Source organism: Engraulis encrasicolus, chromosome 1 (genome assembly GCF_034702125.1).
Source record: "Engraulis encrasicolus isolate BLACKSEA-1 chromosome 1, IST_EnEncr_1.0, whole genome shotgun sequence".
NCBI classification, from domain to species: Eukaryota; Metazoa; Chordata; class Actinopteri; order Clupeiformes; family Engraulidae; genus Engraulis; species Engraulis encrasicolus.
Window position 1 is genome coordinate 47840865 of NC_085857.1, and position 14509 is coordinate 47855373.

At 40.5% G+C, this 14509-nt stretch overlaps 1 protein-coding gene across 1 annotated transcript; it reads left to right on the forward strand.

Moving 5' to 3' along the window:
• The first annotated feature begins 200 nt into the window (after positions 1–200).
• Positions 201–12011, forward strand: LOC134437883 (microfibril-associated glycoprotein 4-like). The gene is made up of 6 exons (XM_063187483.1): positions 201–267; positions 1186–1239; positions 1323–1523; positions 3913–4009; positions 11203–11370; positions 11706–12011. The coding sequence occupies exons 2-6, from the start codon at positions 1237–1239 to the stop codon at positions 11957–11959; spliced, it is 723 nt and encodes a 240-aa protein (XP_063043553.1). The 5' UTR covers positions 201–267; positions 1186–1236; the 3' UTR covers positions 11960–12011.
• The last annotated feature ends 2498 nt before the right edge of the window (positions 12012–14509 follow it).

The following is a 14509-nucleotide window of genomic DNA, read 5'->3' on the forward strand; positions in this document are numbered from 1 at the left end:
CACACACACACACACACATACACACACACACACACACACACACACACACACACACGCACACACACACACACACACACACACACACACACACACACACACACACACACATGCGTTGCACACATGAGCAACACAGCATGTAGTACAGCCTACAAGATGAGGTACAACAAGGCGTGTCCCAAGCTATAGATATATATGCATCGTGACAACAAAGAGTATACACCAGCACCTGAGAGAAAGACAAAGAGGAGTTTCAGTACAAGACGTGTGGTAAGTTTTGCTTCTACACTGTAAAAAATGGGGTATAAATATTCAACAGTAAAATGATGTAACTCCAAATAGAGTATTTTCAATACTGTGAACAGTGAATTTCTAGTGGATTATACATTTTTACAGATTTCCCACGCAATTTCAGTTGTAAGGCGCACTGAACACTGCCTAAATAGACAAAAATGTGTTCATATTCCATTGATCATATTCACAAAATACAGAGTAGATTTTTTTATTTACCACTGACTAAAATTAACATTATTTTTGAGTGTGACCAAATCTGAAATGTAAGAGTGCACTGGTATTTTTACTGTATAGCGTCACGATACACAGTGAATGGATACACATAAAGCTATAAAGGTTGAACATTTTTCAGCAACAGTCAAGAGTTTCACCAGAGTACATTATTCCTTTTGCCATACATGTTTCATTTGGAATGCATATTTTATGTCAGTTTTGCACACAAATTAAATTTGATGTCAATTGTGCACTTGTGTAATATAAGTCCCAGGCGTAAAATTGCGTAAATATTTTCGCAGTGATTGAATCTGTGGAATGCACTTTACTGCCGTGGCAATACAGTATGTAAAAAAAAATTGACCAAATTAACAAAACAAATAAACAAAAAAAAAACAAAAACAAATGAGCATCAAAATAACAAATTACATTGAAAACTGTAAGTGATATGTCATGGTAATGGCTCATCAACAGCAGCAACAAACAGTGAACACTACACTAACTTGAAACATTCAAATCATACTTAACATAGATTGTGAGGCCTCTTTGTGTGTGTGTGTGTGTGTGTGTGTGTGTGTGTGTGTGTGTGTGTGTGTGTGTGTGTGTTTGCGCGCGCGCGCCCCCGTGCGAGTACCAGCGATGTATTTGTACATGACAACACTTTCTCTGTAATGTTTCCAGACTATCGATAATCTAGTATTTCTGGCGTCATAGACTGGATTCTACAGAATCATGGTAAGATTATAAATGAACACGAAATTCAAGCATAAAGATGTGATGTGGATGTTCAATATTATAATGCCTTTGTTTGTGAGCAGCTAAGGTTTGTAGGAGCGCTCTTGCTGCCTCTGCTAGTGCTGTGTGACGTCCGTTTTCCTTTTGACTGTGACGAAATCCACTCACATGGAGAGAAGCTCAGCCAAGTCTACACCATCTTCCCCAATGGCATCGGTTTCCCTGTCAATGTTTACTGTGACATGGGCTGCCAAAACCACAAGGAAGATGGAGAAGGATGGACAGTGAGTTCTTTTTCCAACACTTACAGGATTGAAATTAGAAGCCGACAGAATGATTGTTAAGCGGGCTTGCAGAGCAAGGCCCGATTCTAGTAATCTTTAATTCCGTTTATGCTTGCTTGCTTTGTTGCTTTCTTGTGCAGTGCAGTAAAAATATAAAATGGATCTCCTCCTAGGCCTTTCGAGATAGAGACACCGTTCAAACACTAAAACGACCGGCTTGGCTTTGAGATCATTTGTTTTGCTATAGCGTGTCCGTGTCTCTTGTCGTTTTTCCGTTTTTGCCAATTTTGTGCCAGTTTGGGTCCCCATTGAAAACAATGGTAGAACCCTCATGAACCAAGGTTCCGCCACTCTACAGATCAGAGTGTAGGATGCTTTTCGGTCATAAAACATCAACACTTTCACCTACAAGTTTAGTTGACGCGTTGTTAGCAAGCTCTATGGGATGTCTCCAAATTGTCAAAGTTTCATCTCCCAACTCCCATTACTTTTTAAATGGCAGGTGTGTAAAAATGACAGGGCTGGCCCCATTGCTTTTCCCATTGAGTCTTGAAGTGCCTTTTTCAAGAGGTCAGCGCATGTTCCACAAGAGGTCCATTTGTGACTGAACCGTTTAACCTATAAACTTCATTCAAAGACTGTTAGATAGATCACATTCATGACTTCAATCTGTTGAAAGGACATATGCCAATTCTTTTTAGTTTTTTTTACAACGATAAGCTTAAAGGGACACTGTGTGAGATTTTTAGTTGGTCATTTCCAGAATTCATGCTGCCCACTCTCTAATGTTACCTTCTTCATGAACACTTACCACCACCATCAAATTCTAAGTATTCATTATGACTGGAAAAATTGCACTTTTCATACATGAAAAGGGGGATCTTCTCCATGGTCCGCCATTTTGAATTTCCTAAAATAGCCATTTTTAGCTGCAAAAATGACTGTAATTGGACGATACTAGAAAACATTTGTTTACTACTTAGTAAACTTTCATGTGAAGATCAAATTTGGCAATAGGGAGCCTAGTTTCAATGAGCAGCATAGTTGCAGTACTTGTTTTGACCATTTCCTGCACAGTGTCCCTTTAAGACCTAGAAACTGTTATTGATTCTGCAGTCTGCCTTAGAGCACCATACTAACTGCTATACAGACAATCACAACAGGTGCTGCCAATAAAGGGTTCCATCTCAACTGTCAGTTTCTCTTAACATTCTATTCTTAACAAGCAGCTGCACAACAATTCTAGAAGTCTATTGTTCAGCTCTTCAATGCAATCTGATATTGTCTATCTGGAATGATTTTGGCAGGCAGCTGCTTGGCTCAATAGTAATGGTCCTGGATTAGAGATATGGAGGTTGGGAGTTCAAATCCCACTTGAACCCATGTTGATTTTCAAAATTATATCATATACAGTGTTCCTTAGCCAACTTAAAATACCATGTATGTCATTTAGTATCAATGGCAAATGTGCTGGATTAGAGATATGGAGGTTGGGAGTTCGAATCCCACTCGGACCCATGTTGATTTTCAAAATTATATCATATAAAGTGAAAGTGAAGTGAAAGTAAAAGCCCATTGGGAAACTCCAACTCCCATTGTCATTGTGACACAGCACTCCACAGCACACAAGTGAACACTGCACACAACGAAATTGCATTTATGCCTCACCCGTGCAAGGGGGCAGCCCTCAGCGGCGCCCCATGGGGAGCCCCATGGGGAGCAGTGCGGTGGGACGGTACCATGCTCAGGGTACCTCAGTCATGGAGGAGGATGGGGGAGAGCACTGGTTGATTACTCCCCCCACCAACCTGGCGGGTCGGGAGTCGAACCGGCAACCTCTGGGATGCAAGTCTGACGCCCTAACCGCTCACCCGTGACTGGCCTAAAGTGTTCCTTAGCCAACTTAAAATACCATGTATGTCATTTAGTATCGATGGCAAAGGTCCTGGATCACAGATATGGAGGTTGTGAGTTCAAATCCCACTCTGACCCATGTTGATTTTCAAAACTATATCATATGCAGTGTTCCTTAGCCAACTTAAAATATGATGTATGTCATTTAGTACATGCCTAAAGCGCAGAGCTACAACACTTTCACGATGGCTGAATCCAAGATGGCTGAATTGTTTGGCTCATAACTTCTGACTGGGTGGATGGATTTTTTCCAACAGTTCTTTTAGCTTTGTTTTCTCAATAGTACTTTGCTTCATCTCTGCCGAAAAAAGGCAAGCCCGCTTCCAGCATTTTCTGTGAGAATGCAATCTAGTTTTTTGTTGTTTTTGTGTTGATCTGTGTGTGTGTGTGTGTGTGTGTGTGTGTGTGTGTGTGTGTGTGTGTGTGTGTGTGTGTGTGTGTGTGTGTGTGTCGGTGTGTGTGTGTGTGTGCGCAGGTGTTTCAAAGAAGACAGGATGGTACAGTGAACTTCTACAGGCCCTGGCAGGAGTACAAGGAAGGCTTCGGGAATCCATCTGGGGAGTACTGGCTGGGTAATGTGTGTGTGTGTGTGTGTGTGTGTGTGTGTGTGTGTGTGTGTGTGTGTGTGTGTGTGTGTGTGTGTGTGTGTGTGTGTGTGTGTGTGTGCGTGTGAAATCCGTTTGGGGAGTATCAGCTGGGTTGTGTGTGTGTGTGTGTGTGTGTGTGTGTGTGTGTGTGTGTGTGTGTGTGTGTGTGTGTGTGTGTGTGTGTGTGTGTGTGTGTGTGTGTGTGTGTGTGTGTGAAATGCGTCTAGGGAGTACTGGCTGGATATGTTTGAATGGACAACTCATTTTCATTCTTTCATCTTTCGAATCTGGAGTGTAAATAGTTTAAAATGTGGTGTCAAAATTCCAGAATCACAAATGGCAAATATTATTTCTTCACATCCCACACAGCAAATTCCAGAGAGTTAGTTTCAACTCTGAGAGTGTTAATCTTAACACTATGAAAGTGTTTATATTGTCCCAATATGTGGAGTGTTAGTAGAACACTCTCAAAAGTGTTAATCCTCAGAGAGTTGCAGTAACTCCAAGCAGAGTTAGTTATTAATACTCAGAGAGTTGCAATAACTCCAAGCAGAGTTTGTTATTAACTCCCTGGTAACAACAAATAGTGTTAAATTGCCATTACACACTGTATAGAGTTACAATCAGACAACTGATTGGACTGATTTATACTCAGGTGAGTCCAATTATAGCGTTACAATCAGACTACTGATTGGACTGATTATACTCAGGGGAGTCCAATAATACAACGTTACATTGAAGTCAAATAAACATCAACGTAATTTGTTACTCAAAATAATTTTTTACATTTTTGAGCTTATTTTCCCCTCTCTCCAACCCCCCCCCCCCCCCCAAAAAAAAATCTTATTTTTATTAGGCCTACCTACTCATTTTATTGTAATAAAAACATTCCAGTTAATACGGTAGTTGAAATGTGCATGCGCATTATATACACCCAACGAGAGGGGATTTCACCTCTGCTGTGCTGAAGTCGGGCTGGCCTGCACAGCAAAACTGGAAGTGTTATTTTGAGTTGACTTTACTGGTGTTAATTATTCTGGTGTGAATGGGAGTCACTGGGTGTTGATTGTGGTGTTACTTTAACACTGGGAGTGCTTAAAAAGCTCTGCGCACTGTGTTGTTTCAAAGAGTTAACTGCCTAACACTGATTGAGAGTGACATTCCACATCCGGTTCTTTCATCTGCACAGTAAAAACTTACAAGGATTTCAGAGTAATTTACTGTGAAATCTCACAGTTAATTACTCTGATGTTCTGGTACACTATGCTACTGTGATGGTCACACGGCACACAGCAAATTAGTTTGAAATCATTGTATCACTTGCCATTTCTCACCTAACTTGCACATCACAGTATTGTACTGTGCTCTTCAAGGATAACCAGCATGCCAAAGTGATAAAGTAGGAAACATCACAGTAAACTACTGTGTGGGCGGAGAATCTATTGAATTATTAGTGCATTGGGGCACAACTTCAGTCATAGACAGGTTGGGCTCTTCATTACAATCACACCTTTCATTGACATTTTCAGCAAATTATTTCATTCTTAATGTCTTGTGATATACATGTTTACACCCATCATCAGTTGACTACGTGTTCCTGTCAAATGACAGGAGAATGAGCTTTTATATATTGGGAGATATACATGACCATCTTCATGACGGTGGGAATATGGTCATTTTTCTTGTGTACCACTTTAAATAGTACAACCCCTACAATAAACACAGAATATAACAAGGAGTAATATTTTGAAGCACACTTAAGATATTCCATCCATATAAATGGCTCTCCATAAGTGCATTGCATGATGGGACACGATCTGAAGCCCATATGTCCTAAGCCCCTCCCCCTCAGGTTGTACATATTGACATGAGGAAGTGAAAAAAAGGAGATGACCAAGCATGGGAAGACATGTAGCAAACAAGAAGTTGATGACTAAATAGTTTGCTGTAAATGTCCATGAAGTCTCTGAAGGCCCATGTTGTGTGATGTGGCAGCCTTGGCCTAATGGTTAGGAAGGTGGACTTAAATTCAGTGAGTTGCAAGTTCAAATCCCTCCAAACCCTACATTGCCCTAGGGACAGCAACCAACATTGTATATTTGTGTATCACTTTGAGTAAAGGCGTCAGCCCTCAACCCAACTGACATGCCTTCCCATTGAACTTTCGCCCACTTCAAGTGTGTAACAATATCTTACTGTGAACTCACAGGGAGTTACTGGCTACTAATTGCATTCATTTCACAGTAACATACTGTGAATTCGTCGTATCACAGTTAACTACTGTAAAGGCGTCAACCTTCAACCCAACTGACATGCCTCCCCATTGAACTTTCGCCCACTTCAAGTGTGTAACAATATCTTACTGTGAACTCACAGGGAGTTACTGGCTACTAATTGCATTCATTTCACAGTAACATACTGTGACATTCTGCCATAATTTGTTACTGTGAAATCCAGAGAGACTTTTTGTCATATCACAGTTAACTACTGTGCTGTTATAACAGGTGCTTCGTGGCTCTAGGCCATGATTGGGTGCATTATGTGGCTGCCTTGGCCTAATGGTTAGGGAGGTGGACTTAAAATCAGAGAGTTGCAGGTTCTAATCTCTCCTAACCCGGCATTACCCTAGGGACAGTAACCAATGTTGCATATCTGTATGTCACTTTGGGTTGCTCCTGGCCATGATTTATTGTAATTACTAATTGCCAGGCCTAATTAGAAGAAGGTCTATGATTGGAAATGTTGCTGGTTCTGCTTCCAATAAATTAAGTTGCAACCAATGTGCTACATAAACACTTTCTTAAGTTGGCACCTGCTAATGCCTTTGGCTTGGATGTGCACGCCAAAACTCCAGCATCCAATTTTAAATCAGAATATTGCCACCTAGTAAACAAAATTAGGCTATCTTGTGAAGTGCCATTGCACAATTGAAAGTCAAATGCTGCATGACATGATTGACATTGCCTACCATCAACCAGGAACAATGGTAGTGCCCAATCAATCTGTCAATTAGTACCTGACCTCACTTGAGTACATAGGACTGTTACAAGTTCATTGAATTACTACCTGCAGCTGCCACATGCCTGATTACTCTGGTCACATGGTTAACTTTCACCTCTATATAAACTCAGACTGTCACAATGCTTGAGTTAATTGCCTAAATGACTGGTTCGCTGGCTCTCTGTCCGGCTTGTTGGTTAGTGAGCTAACTGACCGACCAACTGACTGTTTGTTGGCCAGCTGGTTGGCTGGCTAACTGACTCTTTTGGTTGACTGGATGGCTGGTTTGTTAGCTGGCTAGCCATACAGCTGACTTGTTTGTTGGTTAGTTGGCTGACTAACTGAGTGTTAGTTGGTTAGCCGGCTCTTTGGCTGGCTAGCTGACAACTGACTCTTTTGGTTGGCCGGTGGACTGGTTTGTTGGCTGGCTAGCTATTTAGTTGGTAGTGAGTATTATGGTAGCGGGTATCCTTTTTGGAGGGTTGCTTACTTGATCAAGAAATTTCAGGTTTGTCTAATTATGCTCAACCAGAGTATTCTATGCACACTGGTTAATGTACCATCATCCAGGAGACTACAACTATCAAATGGTAATAATATTGCACATATTGCAGATACTTGCGTTTCTCTGTGGTTATGGATAGTGCGGTCTATCAATTCGATAGAGCAGTGTGATGGCCTGGTTCCATGCCACAGTTGTCTCAGTCATGGTGGGGAATGGGAGGTGCCACAATAACATGGTAGCTACCTCTTTTGTGGTGATGAATGGAGGGGCGGGATCATGGTAGTGTGGGTAGGGTGACAGTAACTTACTGTGGTGTGTAAGGTAAGAATCTTAATATATTAATGTGAGGTTGGTTGTATTTTCGAGAATGTTTGAAATAGACAAATCACTTGTGGAAAAATTAATTTAATTTAGATTGTATATTTCATGTACTGTATGTAAATGTGCACTCAACGCAGTACAGAATCTGAACATTTTAGAAAAAGCAGTATTTATTGTATAACATAACACCAATTAGTGTTACATGGTAACCCCTATAGTGAGTTGAGCTAAGCTAATTCAACACTCAAATGTGTTAAAAATAGAACACTGTGGGTGTTCAGATGTTTCACTTAAAGTGAAAAGCTTTAACACTAATTGGTGAGGAATTCAACACTCAAATGTGTTAAAAATAGAACACTGTGGGTGTTAAGATGTTAACACATAAAGTGAAAAATTGGTGTGAAAAATACACTAGAATAGAGTTAAAATGTAACACTGTGGGTGTTAAAGAAGTAACACTGAAATAGAGTTAAACTATTTACACTATACATAGTGTTGATTTAACTCGGAACCGGTGAGCATTATATAAACTCAGGAAAAGTGTTAAATTTAACTCCATGGGAGTTGATTTAACACCGGCCGATTTGCTGTGTGGGGCTGCATCAGTTTCTCTCGAATAATTATTGCAACGTGCAGCTACATTACAGTAATTTTGGGTCAAGTTAAATGCAGGCATTGCCTTGCAAAGCTACCGTCTACCATTTCACACGAACACATGTTTTCCAAGACGGACCTTTTTCATCTGAGGATTACTTGACCGTTTTCAAAGTTTTGGTCACTATGCTTCATGGCCAACAAAATTAACAACACATGATCGAAGCATTGCCTGATTAGTTTTTATTTTTCAACGGTCACATTCGTTGTAACACACTCCAAATTCATGACTCGCATGGGATGATTTCATTGTTTATTAAATCTTAGTGGAGAGCCAGCCGTCCGTCCTTTCGCATCGCATGTGTCCAACAGACGGACAGAACAAACGGACAGAACAAACACGATTATTCCTGACCTGTTTACTAGGCAAACTTTGCCTACTTTTGACATGTTGAGTTTTTAAGATTTCTTCACTGCACTGACGGGCCAGTGTTATGACGGGAGACAATCGGAAATGAAGCGGTGGAGACAGATGCGTTCATGCGCCATGCGCTGACATGGATCATGGATCTATGTCGCATAGAACTTTTGCGCATCACCTCGCGTGGGCCACATATAATATTGTGACCACATTTTGTGGTTGACATGTCTTTGGACTGATAAATGATGACGCAAATAATGGATTTTTAATATTATCATAAGAAACGTGCAAATTCCGCGCATTTCCGCGTTTATAACCAAATTCCATTTTAATGTCCACATTCCGTGATTCCGTCCGTGATTTCTGTATTGCGTAAATGATGGGGCCCTACATATAGCCACCGTTACGTGACCAGCTAGCTGGGCCAGCTGGGCCAGCCAAGCCAGGGCAAGCCATGCAGGCCAGCCTTACAGCCAGCCACCCAGCTAGCTAGCAACCAGTGAGCAGTACAATGCAACAGTCCCGATTTAAATACATGTTCAAATGAACCATGTGACCTGAGTGATGAGGGATTTGGCAGGTGCAGGCAGTAATTAAATCATTGCATGACAGCCCTTAGCACTCAGGGGAGGTCAGGAATTGATTGACAGATTGATTTGGATGGGGTAGAATGTCAGTTTCAAATAGACTGGGCTACTTCTAAGAGACTGAATCAAGCTATTACTGTCCCATGGAGACTTTTTCAAATTATGCTAGCCTATATGTATATTTTACACATTAAATGAGGCTAAACTATTCATAGGCTGTTACCGGAAAATATACAAGTTACAGTGAATTACTGCAAACACTGCAAATTCACTGCTGAATACAATTGGAAATCTACAACGTGGAGGCACCTGGAGCCAAGCAGACTGTTTTCTGTGGAGTTTATTAATTAATATTTAATTCTGTTGGGTAAGAAGGATGTAAAAAAAGGGACAAGGTTTGCTATGTCAATTTGCCTCTCAATCGAAAAGTATGATGACAAAGTCCAATAAGAGAAAAAAATGATTGCTGTGGAGAATTTTGCGTAGGATGCTCTAGAACACATGCAGAAGGTCGTACTCTAAGTTAATGCTCATTGATGGCTACTAATCAAATAGCATGTTGACATCAAACTCTGCCTGTTACAACCAGCCTATCAGTGGTTTCACAAGTTAAACCTGGAACAAGTGCAATCACAAGAGAGCTATTGGACCGGGGGTGAAAAGAGGACTCAAAAAGCCTAACACGACCAGAAAGAGCACCTACTTTTTGTACACTGTATAAAATAGCTGTTAATTTAGGGCAATTCTGCAACAGCATTCTACTGTTTCTCTGAAAAACAGACAACTACTGTGACAATATTACTTTGAGTCACGTATTGAGCAACAGTAAGTACTGCACAATATCAGCATTGGCCGTTGTGGAAGCATCTATGACCCAGTAATTGCCTGTCATCTCACAGTACAATCTTCAACTTTTTAACTGAAATGTACTGTTATTTTACCTGTACTACTGTATGAATATTGTAGAGCACTTTTAGTTTAACAATACTAATACTGTGAACGTTCTGTAAAGTACTGTTATTTTAACAGTTCGATTGCTGCTGAAAAAATGTTATATACTGTGATACATTAAACAGCACTTAGCTGTATTTGATGTTTGGTGTGAAATAACACTAGAATTACAGGTAAATATAATTGCCAGTAACTGTCGTTATTTTGCAGGGGAAATTTCGTACAGTGTAGTATACACACAATGTCACAATGAGAAGAAAAACAGAGCAGAACTGTTGGTTCACAATTTGGTTCACTTATAGAGGATTGAGTTTGGATCACTTATAGGGGACTCAAAAAAATGGCTGCTCATGTTGCCAAATCATTTGAGATTTGGGGAGGTGTGGTTTTCATAACTCTCTAGGGAGTTAAACATCAACTCTCTAGCTCTCTTAGCTCAACATCTCCGAGGAGTCAAATATCACTGTGTAGTGTTGCTGCAACTCTTGATGTTCAGATTTTGGCTGAACACCGGGAATCTAACTCTGACAAATTTGCTGTGCAGTGTTTATATTCAAACAGTAGAGAAAATTGACAAACAACCCTATTGTAACATTTTCACCATTTATGAGTGGGACAAAAAGGAAATAGATAACAATAATCAAAGTCCAGTTTTTTATGCTGTCTTACAGTCAGATTTTTAAGAAAATATGAAAACTTTATGTTTATCTTTTTTGCAGTGTTTTAGGGATAGTCAACTCTAGCTCTCTCACATATTCTTTAACTATTCTGTTTTTCCCTTTCTTCTTTTTGGCTGCAGGCTTGGAGAACCTCCACATACTCACCAGCAAGAAAAACTATGAGCTGCGAGTGGACATGGAGGACTCTCATGGCAACAGAGCTGCTGCTCAATACTCCAGCTTCTCTGTCGGCCCACCGGAGGATGGATACAGGCTGACTGTTGGCGGGTTCAACAATGGGAGCGCCGGTGAGTCAGGCCCCTGTTATGAATTTGCTGTTACTAGAATGGCAATGACCAAGGCGTAATGTATTGCTATGACTAAATATCCTGTAATAAACCACAGTATGTCACTTCAGATCAAAGCATCGGCGCTAAGTGGAATGTAATGTGATGCCTTTTCTATTAGTCATCTGTATTACAGTATGGCAATAGTACAATGAGAAACTAAATGTGAAAGCGGACATCATAAAACAGTCAAATACAGTATAAGTAGGCCTAATACAATTGAGCGATTTTGATAAAAGATTGATAATTTTGTCATGTTTTACATTTATGTTTTTCAAATCTTTTTTCCCCTTTAGGTGACTCACTTTCTGGGCACAATGGGATGAAGTTTACCACCTATGACCGTGACCATGACCATTGGTATGATAATTGTGCTAGGCAACATCTAGGTGCTCATTGGTACAACAGATGTGTACATTATTCCAATCCCAATGGGGTTTATGCCTGGAGTGGCACGAAGTACTATGCCATTGCGGTGACTTGGCGTACCTTTAAAATTTCCCGCTACTCAATGAGGTTCTTCAGCATGAAGATCAGGCCAGTGGCTTAGTTAGCCTTACATCAGAAATGGCATGATGATTACTAAAGCCCCCCCTTCTCCATTTGGCTGACACGTCGCAAGAATAAAATGTTGAACCTGGTCTCTGTAGACCCCTTGGGGAGCTTTTTTGGGCTGGTCAAAAGTCGCATGAAGGTTGAGTCCATGTATTATCATTTGGTCAATGATGTGGAGACTTTTTCAAACATTTGGTGTGTGTGGGTTTTTTTGTGCGAGGTTGGGGAGAATGGTGAGTTTAGTATGAATATATAGTGGGGTTGGGCTTGGTTTGCAATGGCTGTATTGTGTTAAAATAAAGGCATTTTTAAATCTCTCTCTCTCTCTCTCTCTCTCTCTCTCTCTCTCTCTCTCTCTCTCTCTCTCTCTCTCTCTCTCTCTCGCTTTCACCCTGGCCTCTGGCATTTGCTAAAGGCTTCTATCAGGGTTAGGGTTTGGTGTGTTTGGTTATGGTTAAACATAATAAGGCTTCAAATCAATGTAAGAAATTAAGACAATGACATGATGCTACACATGATGTAATCAACACTGGACAAGCAGTGAGTCTGTTGTGATTTAAAGACATTATTAAAGTTACAAATATTGTTCTAATTATTTTTGGAATTGTTTCCATTTTGGCTCTAATTTCAGTGTCACTATACCACTATTACCTACAGGATTCATGGGTGGGGTGCGACAAAGCACTTTGAAAATGTTGTGAATTGGTATAACTTTAAAGGTTTCCAATGAAGTTTCACTGAAGTTCTTCATCATGATTAGATTAGATTAAATTACATTAGATTAGATAAATCATCTGGGGCCATGCATTAGAAATGACATGCTCATCATTAAAAGGGGGTGCATTCTCTCTCTCTCTCTCTCTCTCTCTCTCTCTCTCTCTCTCTCTCTCTCTCTCTCTCTCTCTCTCTCCTCTCTCTCCTCTCTCTCTCTCTCTCTCTCTCTCTCTCTCTCTCTCTCTCTCTCTCTCTCACACACACACACACACACACACACACACACACACACACACACACACACACACACACACACACACACACACACACACACACACACACACACACACACACACACACACACACCATGTCAAGGTTCTGGCCTGGGGGTAGGTCAGCTCAACCATTAGTAGTAGATACTCACGAAAGAGGAGAGTCTTTATTATTAAAGTTACAAATAGTGTTCAAATGAATTTGGAATTGTTTTCCTTTGGCTCTATTGTCAGCCACACTATTCCACTATTCCCAACAGTGTTTTATGAGCGGGGTGTGATCAAAAACGTTGAAAATGTTGTGAATTGGCTTCATTTTATAGGTTATCAATACTCACTTAAGTTCTTCAGCATGAAGATCAGACCCGTGGCTTTGTCATCTGGGGCCAGACATCAGAAATGACATGCTCATTATTAAAAGGGGGTGTTCAAGGAAAATACAAAATATATTATCCATGTTCTGAATGTTTTTGATCAATTAACTGAACAAATTACATATTTAAATAACAAAGAAAAAATGCTATCATGTTGCAGATTAGAAAACAATAGTCAGAAAATACAAAAGAAAATGTTTAAATTCTGATTTGGATGAGCATGTCAAAGATGTAAATAAACTTGAATGACCCCCAAAAAATGATTTATGTCTTGGCAATCCTAAACATATGAATAACACATAAATGAGCCCACTTGCCCATATTACTCGCTAAAATAGTGTTGCTACTTGAGGGTTAAGTAAGTAAATTATAAGTTATTGCACTGCACCCATGCATCTGTTTACCTTGTGTCAAGTGTTCCGCCACAGACAAAATTGAGTTAAAATACACATGGCAATGCGTTCATGCACATAATGTGCCTTCCACACGTATCCTGCTGCAAGCAGCCAGACCGAAAGCATAGTAGCTAACAACAGAAATGAGGTAAGCAAGCGAGAGAAATGGAATGGGGGGAGGGGGTATTTATTAGTTTGAGAATATTTGCTGAATATTTGGGAATGTTTACTTATTTTCAGTGCTACGGTAAGGCCTGGCATATGCTTGCTGCAGGATAAGCATGCACGGGTGCATTAGGTTCATGAATGTGTTGCCATGTGTATTTTCAATCAATTTTGTGCATGGGAGAACACTTGACACAAGGTACAGATGCATGGGTACAGTCCAATTACTAATTTACGTACTTAACACTCAAGTGATGACTATTTTAGTGAGTTATATGACCAAGTGGGGTCATTTGTGATGTTATGTGTGGGAACGCTTGGCACATGCATGGGTACAGTCAATTTTGACAAAACCGCAAGGGGCAATCCTCCACACTGCCATGCTGAGGTCGCCCTCCTCACTCCCAACTCAGCTCAAAACATGAGAGCCCTGGAATAACTGGTGGAACAACTATGTAATGTACTGCCAATCAGGTTGACTGTGTTCTGTTTTTACGTAACAGCAGCAGTGGGCTGCAACTTCACTCTCCAGCCACTAGATGTCAGCCGACTACTACTGAGCATAATGTTACAGTAAGTCGTTCCACCAACGTCACTCCTAACTCAGCTCAGAACTTGAGAACTC

Coding starts and splice junctions, on each gene's coding strand:
- LOC134437883 (XM_063187483.1), top strand. Junction 4,010..11,202: donor ATCTGGGGAGTACTGGCTGG/GTAATGTGTGTG, acceptor TTTTGGCTGCAG/GCTTGGAGAACCTCCACATA. Junction 11,371..11,705: donor GTTCAACAATGGGAGCGCCG/GTGAGTCAGGCC, acceptor TTTCCCCTTTAG/GTGACTCACTTTCTGGGCAC.